Source organism: Motacilla alba, chromosome 3, assembly GCF_015832195.1.
Source record: "Motacilla alba alba isolate MOTALB_02 chromosome 3, Motacilla_alba_V1.0_pri, whole genome shotgun sequence".
In the NCBI taxonomy this organism is placed as follows: domain Eukaryota; kingdom Metazoa; phylum Chordata; class Aves; order Passeriformes; family Motacillidae; genus Motacilla; species Motacilla alba.
In genome coordinates, this window is record NC_052018.1 from 49053055 (window position 1) to 49062206 (window position 9152).

Sequence of the window (9152 nt, forward strand, 5' to 3'; positions counted from 1 at the left end):
AGCCAAATAAAAAGTCAGTGAAGGGAAGGAAGATTTGAGCTATCTATCTGGATCATTTTCTTTTATTTCCCTCCTGTTGTGTTTCTGCTTCCCAGTCCCTTAAGTTAGAGCACTTAACCTAGCAGGCTGGAAGCAGAGCTCGGCTCTGTGGAGTCACACATACACTGGTGTAAGCAGCTAAAACGAAGCTATTTCATCTCACAAGACTGAGGACTGGAAGAACCACTGCTAACTGTGCTTCCTGCTAGATGCCCATTCCTATGAACCTGCACTTGCATGTTGAACCGGGAACTGTGTCTGTCAGCATATAGGGATTTGGAAGTGTAAGCAATGCTCTGGTGATGCTGCCTCATCACCAGTGATACTCAGCTCTGCCATGGATTCCCAGTAAATCTATAAAATAGCCAAAGAATTCAGAAGAGCAGGCTCAGACATAGCCCAGAGTGACACATCTAGACATACACACATCTAACTGATGTTATTTGAACACCAGCACTCACAATTTGCGCATAGATGGAGAAAAAGAAAATGTCAAAGTGCTGGTTTGCATGCCTGATGTTCTAGTAAACAACAACCTCCAGGAACTCAAAGTGAAGCCTTGTCCTCAGCCACTAAGTAAAAAGGCTCTGCTGGAGCTAAGGCATGAAGCTGAAATGCTGTAAGTACTGATGTTTATAAAGCCTTTCCTCTCCTCACAGGCGAGAAGCCAAAGGACTTTCTTATGGATTATCCAGTACTCAGAAATCAGGTTAGTGGAGAATCATGCACTTTGTCCTGTCCTGTCCACTGGGCCAGCAGGAAGGGGTTTATGCAACTAAGCATTTAATGCTTGTGAAATAGCATCCACATTTCCTCATTAAAATTCACCTCTTCATACGAGGGAAACAGCAAATGATAGTCCCACTTGTGTCATCCTAGCACAGTGCCCTGAGAAACAATATAATTTGGTTTCTATGACAGAAAGGCAATTAACAAAAGATCTATTATACAGAGTGCATAAATTAGCATGTAAGAGTGCTCCCAGGTGCCCTCCTTTTCCTTCCCACTTCCAAAATACCTATTTTGCAGAAAATTGCTGCTTTTCTTTTCTTTTCCCCACAGCAAAGGGGATTGCCTTTCTCTAAGAGAGCAAGGGATAATCATTTTTTATGGCTTTAATATTTTCTTCTCACTGCTCTCCCTGGCTGAAATTGTATTTATAAAGCCTAACAACAGTGAGCTGTATTGAATGAGGGATTGGCTTGAGCACACTGCTTTAGGAGATGACTGCAAAATCCCGATGAAGTATTTTCTTTGTCTTGCTCGATAACATTTTCTAGAGTGGGGTTCCCATCAGCTTGGCAGTTGAGGTGTTTTTCCTGGCCAACCAATATCCAAGGATATTCCTGTTGAGGAATATCCTTCTGAAACTCATCTTTCCATAAAAAACCCAAACCACTGAGCACTTCATATGTCTCTTGACAAGTCTCTTGCAATAGCTCCGCTCCAAGATTTCATCCCTCAGTAGGTGCTGACGTCAGTGAAAGGAATGCTGTTACCCACTGCAGCTCGCCCTCATTAGAAAATTAATTTGTACTTAACATCATATTTGCTAATATGATTTTTCAAGGTCACATCATAATCCTTTCTCACTTGCTAATGAGGACAAATCCCAAGAAATTGGAGATAGCCTCTTACTCAGTCAGTTCATTTGTTGTATGTCTGCTTCATAAATCAAGCTCCTAAGCTCTTGTGAACCAGGCTTGGGGCTTACAAAGCTGTGAGTCAAACTCACCTCTCCCCAGACCTCCTGGCGCAGGCTCCAGCAAGTCCCTGACACTATGGATTTTTTCTTTTCTGTCTTACAAGGATATTGTGAGAACAGGTTAATTGATGAATGCAGGTGCTCAGATACCAATGAATCAGAAGCCACACTAATCTACTGAAAAAGGAGAAAATTTAAGCATTATTTTTTCCACATATTCAATTCCAAAACATAACTGACTTAAAGTTAGTATTTTATCAATATACTTTGTTAAGGCATCACTGTAGGCACCTACAGAGTTTGAGCCCTTCTTGCCAAAAAATCTTACATAAACTTGGAAATCCCAGTCGATGATTCACTTCTTCCTTCACCCTCCATATTTAGGGGGCTTTTTTTTAAACAAACAGCCCATTTTAGTAATTTTTTTTAACTATTTCAATATATTGACAGCAATGAGTATACTAAAAATCAAACTTACTGGTAAGTCTTCTGATTCTAAGCATTTAACTTGCTGATAAGCCTTCTGTTTTAATTTATTTTTCGCAGGTTGTTGGAAACAAATCAAGCAGCCCTTTACCAGACACCAGTCAACTGAATTTACCATCAGCTATAATAATGAGAAGGAGACACCACAAAAGCTGGATCTGGTCACCAGGGACATGGCAGGTAACAGCTGCTCCCCCTCAGATGCATCCCTTTTGCTCTGTGTGCAGAGCCAGTAACAGGCAGAGGGATGGCCCAGCAATGTTACAAGCTTCAGCTCTTGTGCAAACTGAGACCCAGGAATAGATTTATTTATGTTCATCCCGAATGTATTGTGAAGCAGCTAAATATATTAGGGAGGGAAAGACCCACTGCTTTGGAATTTTGTTTTTGTGGAGTTGTTGGAAAAATTTCCTGACTCTGAAATAGTTGCAGCTAAAGGTAATGATGGAAGGCACTCAGGCATGGATGAAGTGCAAGAATGTGCCTAGGATAGGATTGCTTCCCTTTGCTGACTAATTTTTGTGTTTCTATTTAAACACAACTGTCTCTGGAAATGGAACAAAATATGATGCCCCTTGCTGCTGCTCAAATAGAAAAATTACTTAGTTGGTTTATGGTGGGATTTCATGTCTAGCTGGAAGATGTGCTGAGATCCCTGTGCAGCTTTCCTGTACTATCTGGGAGATGAGGCCTCCTGAAGAGGAGGCAGGTAGATGACAGGGAAGAAGTAAGCCAACCACAGCACTTCCTCCTGTGCTACCTTGGCTCCGGGTTACTGTTTGGATAGAGCAAATCCCAATGAAAGGGCATCAGTACTATTTGCATCCCAAAGGGATGATTTTTTAATTCATCCTCTTAGCACATCTTATCCCTGCCCAGTCTAGTCTGTCTGGTAAGGCTAGTGAGACCAGCCATTTCATGGGATCAGTGATCAGCACTCTTGAAGAAAGATTAGTTTCCTGATTCCAGACCTTAGAAATTCCTTAGAATTTCTTCATTGTGTTTGGCAGAGAAATACATTTAAAAAACAAATGGATGGTTACTGTAATTCCATATGGTGCTGCTCAATATCTTTCAAAGACAGTTTCAATCCTTTATAGAAACTTTCAATAGAAATATGCAGAGACCTATAAAGCAGCTTTAAGGAAAGAGAATGAATAAAGGTTGCTCACAAAATATAGATTTTTGGTTCCCTGGCCATGTCTGGGAAGGCTTTGCTCTCTCCACTATCCCCTCCTGCTGTGTTTGTGGGAAGTCTGAAATCTCAGCCTGGCTCAGGCATATTCCCAGCCTTAGCATTTCACCTGCAGTCTCCTTAAAATTAAAAAAAACCATGAAATAAGAATGTGAATGCAACCTAGAAGTGTGCCATTTAATAATTTAATTGCAGGGTGCGCACAGTTTGCATACAGGTTATCATGCTGCATGGAATTCCCTCACTTCTGACTCCCTGCTGCCTGCTGGCTCCCAAAGGCAGCCAGGAGGAAGCCGAGATGCTCCATCCTGAGCAAGAGAGATTTCTGGGGATGGCGGCAGCGATGCTGGGGAGAGCTGCACTACTTACTTAGAGAAATATCATAACACCTTCACCCTACATGCTGAAGTTTGGGACACAGCCAGAACCTGCCAAAAAGATTCACAGGACATATGGGATCGAATTTGACGCTCATGTCAGATGAACCGTGATGCCAGAACAGAAACCGAGCTAACTTCTTCACGCCTGCGTGAAAACACGATACTTTAGCAGTGTCATTTACTAGAGCTGTTCAGGCCACCCTTCCTATCTGTAAGAGATTGTCACCAGCGCCAAAGCGAGAAAGTTAGAACGTTCACTTTCCTTATAATAGTATTGCTTGTTTTTTCACAAAACCTTCTCGTTCAGACCTCCCCACACGGCAGCCTGGCACCTACCGTAGCTAGAGGTGCAAACATGCACTTCTTGAGGCCATGTTTCCTCCATCTCGTTTCTTGCTCCTGCTCAGGCCGTTTGCCTTAGGCCAGCTCTATCCCTGCCATCCCCCTTGACTGGGTGGCTGCCCAGTCCCTCTGGCAGCACCATTCCCTCTTCTCCCCCTAAGCTCATCCCCCCTGGCATGCCTGCAGCCGCGCTGAGCTGGCTTAGCACATTTCACACTTCCATTGACTCTCTTGGCTGCCGTTTCGCCTAACTTCATCCTTCTTGTCAGTCAGCTGCTGTGAGATGCCTTTTAAATAAAGCAGGCTCGCTAAGAATCCTCTGGGCATTTTAATTGTTCCAAAAGTGGAACAGTCATTTTGGAGAACTTCTCGCTTGTGGATCTCCATGCAGTGTCCTTTGTCCAGTTTGTTGCTAATATTTTGTTGACCTTTAATCTTTTTTAGGGCTTTCAAGTATACTCCAGAAATGTTAATTTATTTGGGAGGGTAGGTAGGGAAAGGGAGGGAGCGAGTTGAAAAAAAGGTGGCAGATTGGAGCTTCTCTGTGGAAGAGCTTCTGCCGTGTTCTGCAACTCTTGCTCACTGAAGGAGGTTACACGATCGGTGTTGGGGAAAGGTTTCCTCCCATCCCCAATAACCACACTTTCAATACAATGACAGAGTAGTTTTTTCAACATAAAATACCTATCTATGCATAAGTATTATATACATAAGATAACCAATCTATGCCTCATTGAGCATTTCATGCTTCCTTTTAGATTATCAGCAGCCTCTCATGATCGGAACTGGGACGGTAACACGTAAAGGATCTACTTTTCGCCCCATGGACACCAAAGAGGAGGGAAGAAGGGGGAGTTCTGAATTTGAAAATCACTATCACTGCCCTCACAGAGCTAACAGGCACGAGTATGCTCTGCCCCTGACCAGCCAAGAGCCCGAGTACGCCACCCCCATCATAGAGCGGCACATAGCAAGAGAAAGTAATTTCCCCCCTGAGAACGGCTATAACGTTCCCGTCGCCTCATCTCAGATACATTCCCTTACCGCCGGCAGCTTCTCCAGTTCCTGCAAAACCGACACCAGGAACGGAGACTATCAGACACCCCAGAGTGTCATAAACTACGACAAACCCAAAGTTAATGGTGTTCTGACCTCCGTGAGCTACAGCACAGACTACCAGAAGCCCCAGCAAACTGCTCTCGGGGGCGAGGGTTACTCCACGCCCAGGGACTGCCTAAAGCCCATAAGCCAGACAGCAATGACAGCTCTCTTGTGATTTGCCGAGCAGGAGCGGCACGGTGCGCAGGAACGTCACTGCACAGCTTTCTGAAGTGAAAACAGAGTTTGGAGGGACTCTGCTGTGGGAGGCAGAAGGCAAACAAGCCCTGTGTACATAATATTGCTGTCTTGCTGGGTTCTGACATCTGAAGAAAGCATATGCTGTTTATCACTGTTTATAGCAAGAGAGATGTTATCAGTGAAGACTGTACATCTTATTTTCTGTAACTGATCTCAGTGCTCCATTTGCAATGTGTGCAATTTGTACATAGCTTTTATTTAAGGAGAATTTCTTAGGTTTCCTTTTCACCTGGGGGCTTGAAAGGATTGCAGGAATGACTATTTAAGAAAAACAGTCCTCTTTTTCTGTCTTTATGTTACCTGCTGCTGTACTGGCAGCTGTAAATGGTGTATCTTATGGTTGTGTTGATTCATCTCCTTTCCTATGATAACTGAAGATAGGGCTGTAGTTCTAACTGTGAGGATAGAAGTTAAAGTTCTTGCTGTATAATGTGCATGAAAGAAGGCAGCTGAGTATTTAAATACTGTGCTCAAACACAACTTCCCAGCTGCTTTTTTAGCAGCAATTCTCACATGCTTGAATTTGATCTAGCATACAAGCTGAGCCCATCGAATTTGCAATTCATGCTAGAAAACAGGTAGAAAGGCTGAAACTGGTTTTGGGTTCAAGCCATGGTTATCACTCCACAACAGGAAAAAAAAAAAAAAAAGAAACCAAACCAAAAAACCAGAACCAAACAACACATCCAATACCAGTTAATCTGGAGAAGTTATTTTAATTTTTTTTTATTTAGGAAGTGTGTGTGTAACCAAAATGTGAATTTACAGCTGAGAATTCGATGCTGTTCAAGCCCTAGCTGATTCTTTTGCTGCTAAAACTTAAAGGAAATTTGTTCCTTGGCACAAAGCAGCAAACTTCCTGAACTCTTCATTTCTCCACTAGGTATTTTTCTGTCTTACAAATTTAGCATAACATTTCTGTTAGAAGTATTTCAACTAACTGAAACACAGTGTGTGTTTGGGTTACTGTTGCAGTTAAATTTGCAAGACAGCACATCAGCACTGTTGTTTTTGAATAGTTTTTCTTTTGCAGCTAATGTTTCCCTTAGTTCCGTTTTCAGACAAACTTGAAAAAGCTTGGGATTGGGTGCAATGTATCGCACAGTAGCTGGCTCCTCTTTCAGCAGGGGCAGCTTTGGAGCAGAGCAGCTTCTGGTCATGACTGGGACCGTCCACTGCCCTTCTACCTCCAGTGCTTGGGGCATTTCTTTGAATTCAAAAGCTTGTCTTAAAATGTCAAGAAGCAATATACTTCTGTGAAGAAAGAATGGTGCTATACTTAAAGCACAAGGTTGGGAAACGAGACCAGTAAAACCTGAGCTCTGGGAAAGCCGCTCTTTGAAGGCCCTCCCTTTATTTCCTTGTATATAAACGGGATGATTTGCAAAGGATGCAACGAAGACTGATCAGTCTGTTCACAGAGTGCTTTCAGATCTCTGGGTGGAAAGTGCTGTCAGAGGACAGACTGGTTGCAGTGGTACTGCTCACAAATACTGCTGACTCCGGCCAGACCCGAACTTAAGGCAAGCTCTGAGTGGGCTCCTTGCATACCCTTGTTTTGCAGCCTCAGGTGGTGCCATTCCCCCGCGCTGCCGCGCCATGCATGCGATTCCCGTGCAGAGAAGAAAGAGTCAAGGTAACCTCGTAGCCTTCCTGTGTTTGCTGTCAATACAGTTTCTGTGAAATGTCTAAAACACCTCAGGTCCTGAAGTGAAACAGCAGCAGCCTGTTTGTTAGACCGAGCTGGGCGGTGTTGTTTACCTTCTGTTGTTTACATGTCTGTGTAAATAAAGAACACTGGTATTTGTAAATCAGCCACACAGGCCTGCCACTTCACTCGGTGACTCGATTATCGCTGCACGCCCACTCCCGCCACATACCCTGCAGGGTGACAAGGAAGTGTTCCTTACGCCCTGCAAAAGTGCCAGTTGCGCTGCTGCAATTCACGGCTCCAGTGTGACAGGCTAAAAAAAGATTCCTTCAGTGCCCCATTTAGCCCAAATTTTCTGTCCATAAGCTCTGGAGAAGAAGAACCGACTAACAAACTCCTGGGCCAAACCCCGCTGCAGGACACATATGATTGAGGAAAGGATGAGGATGCCCTCCTGATGAGCTTGAAACCAACCCTCTGCCCACACAACTAATTAGCCTGACTTGTCACTTGACAAACAAGTCAGTAATCAGGCCTACTCCCCACCTAATGAGGCAGCTAAGGAACACAGCAATGCAAGGGGACCAGGCAGCAGATGACACTACTTGTATTATAATGAACTTTTTGCATATTTCTGCCACATGTTTGGCACATCTGCAGCATGGTACAAGTGTCAAAAGCTTCTTGGCAGCATCTGCCCATTTCTGCTGTCATTCAAACCCATCTTGACACAGCTGATTTATCTTAATGGATAGTTTGGTCTCAATTTACACCTTGCCTTCATCCCCATTCCCGTCAAAAGTAACCCAACAAACCTGCAAAGCTGGGTTAAAACAGATCCCCAAATATCTTCAGCCTCCCTTCACAGTGGCTTAGTGCTGACAGGGACAGAGGCAGCACATCTGGTCACTGCCATGGTGCTTCATGGTTCACATCTGAGGGAATGCTGAGCGTGGTTAACACTAAAAGCCTTGGGCCTCTCCACCTTGGCCTAAGAAATTTTCAGCAGCCCCTAGCAGCAGATAGGCAAGGGAACTTCCTACCCTATATCTCTCTATCCTAATGGTGGTAGAGATAGAAAATCCTGGTGTAGGAATGAAAGAGGATTGCTTGAATCTTACCAGTGCCAGTTCCTGTCCTCATGTGCATCCTCTGAGTGGCTTTTTACATGCTAATAAATCAAACTCCAGCTTGTCTACATCAGCCTGTCCTCACTGCCAAAGGATGTGGTATAGATGCAGGTATAGCACAGGCAGCCTTATGAAACATCACAGGTTTGAAAACCTTTTGTTCCACAGTGGAGGTTAAGAGTATGCCCCATTTTTGGGATATTTCCACACTCAGAAGGGCCTTTTAGCTCTGGACCTCTCTCCAGCATCTCTAGAGATTCTGTGAGAGCAGAGTCTGATCCTCTGGTGAGGGGAGACTTTCAGTGGTGTTTTGATACCAAACTTCTTCCCTGAGCAGGCACTCCCAGTGGGCTGGAACAGAAAAGCCAAGCCAGAGTCCACAAGAAGGTTAAATATTAACTTCTCCTGGCACTTAGGGCCTGCCTGTGCCATTGCTATTGACAGCAAGTCACTGACTTTGCTGGGAACAGGGGCAGCCCTGTAACTGCACGTCTGACTGAGGGAACCGAAGGAGGTGGCTCTTGAGGTAAGAAAGTGTAAAAAATGGTGTCAGCTACCTACAACTCAAACAAAAAAAATGTTAGCATGCATTTCCAGCTGGTACCTTATATTTAAAACACACCAAAAAAAAATCCAAGTGAAACACAGGAGGTTGGATTCTAATCATTAGAAGCAGCTTGTGAATCCCATGGCTGGTCTGCATCATTGGCATGGCTAAAAACTGGGAAGATTATATTTTTAATACAGACTTCCTTCAGATTTTCCTCACTGGCTGCAAGAGGCAGCCTTCACTCCATTGGCAGTCCTTCACTCCATGGGCAGATTTAAGTGGAACCCTGTCTGAAGCACAAAATATTCCCTACAC

General features: G+C 44.0%; 1 protein-coding gene across 2 annotated transcripts in view; it reads left to right on the forward strand.

The window, feature by feature from the left end:
- DCBLD1 (discoidin, CUB and LCCL domain containing 1) overlaps positions 1-7320 on the forward strand; it is a 46570-nt gene extending 39250 nt beyond the window's left edge. Inside the window, exons 13-15 of one of the 2 annotated variants that reach the window (XM_038132769.1) lie at positions 699-748; positions 2291-2410; positions 4906-7320. In XM_038132769.1, coding sequence (XP_037988697.1) covers positions 699-748; positions 2291-2410; positions 4906-5423 — 688 coding nt within the window. In that variant the 3' untranslated portion in view covers positions 5424-7320. The remainder of the gene's footprint in view (positions 1-698; positions 749-2290; positions 2411-4905) is intronic. The other variant, XM_038132770.1, reaches the window with a different exon arrangement.
- The last annotated feature ends 1832 nt before the right edge of the window (positions 7321-9152 follow it).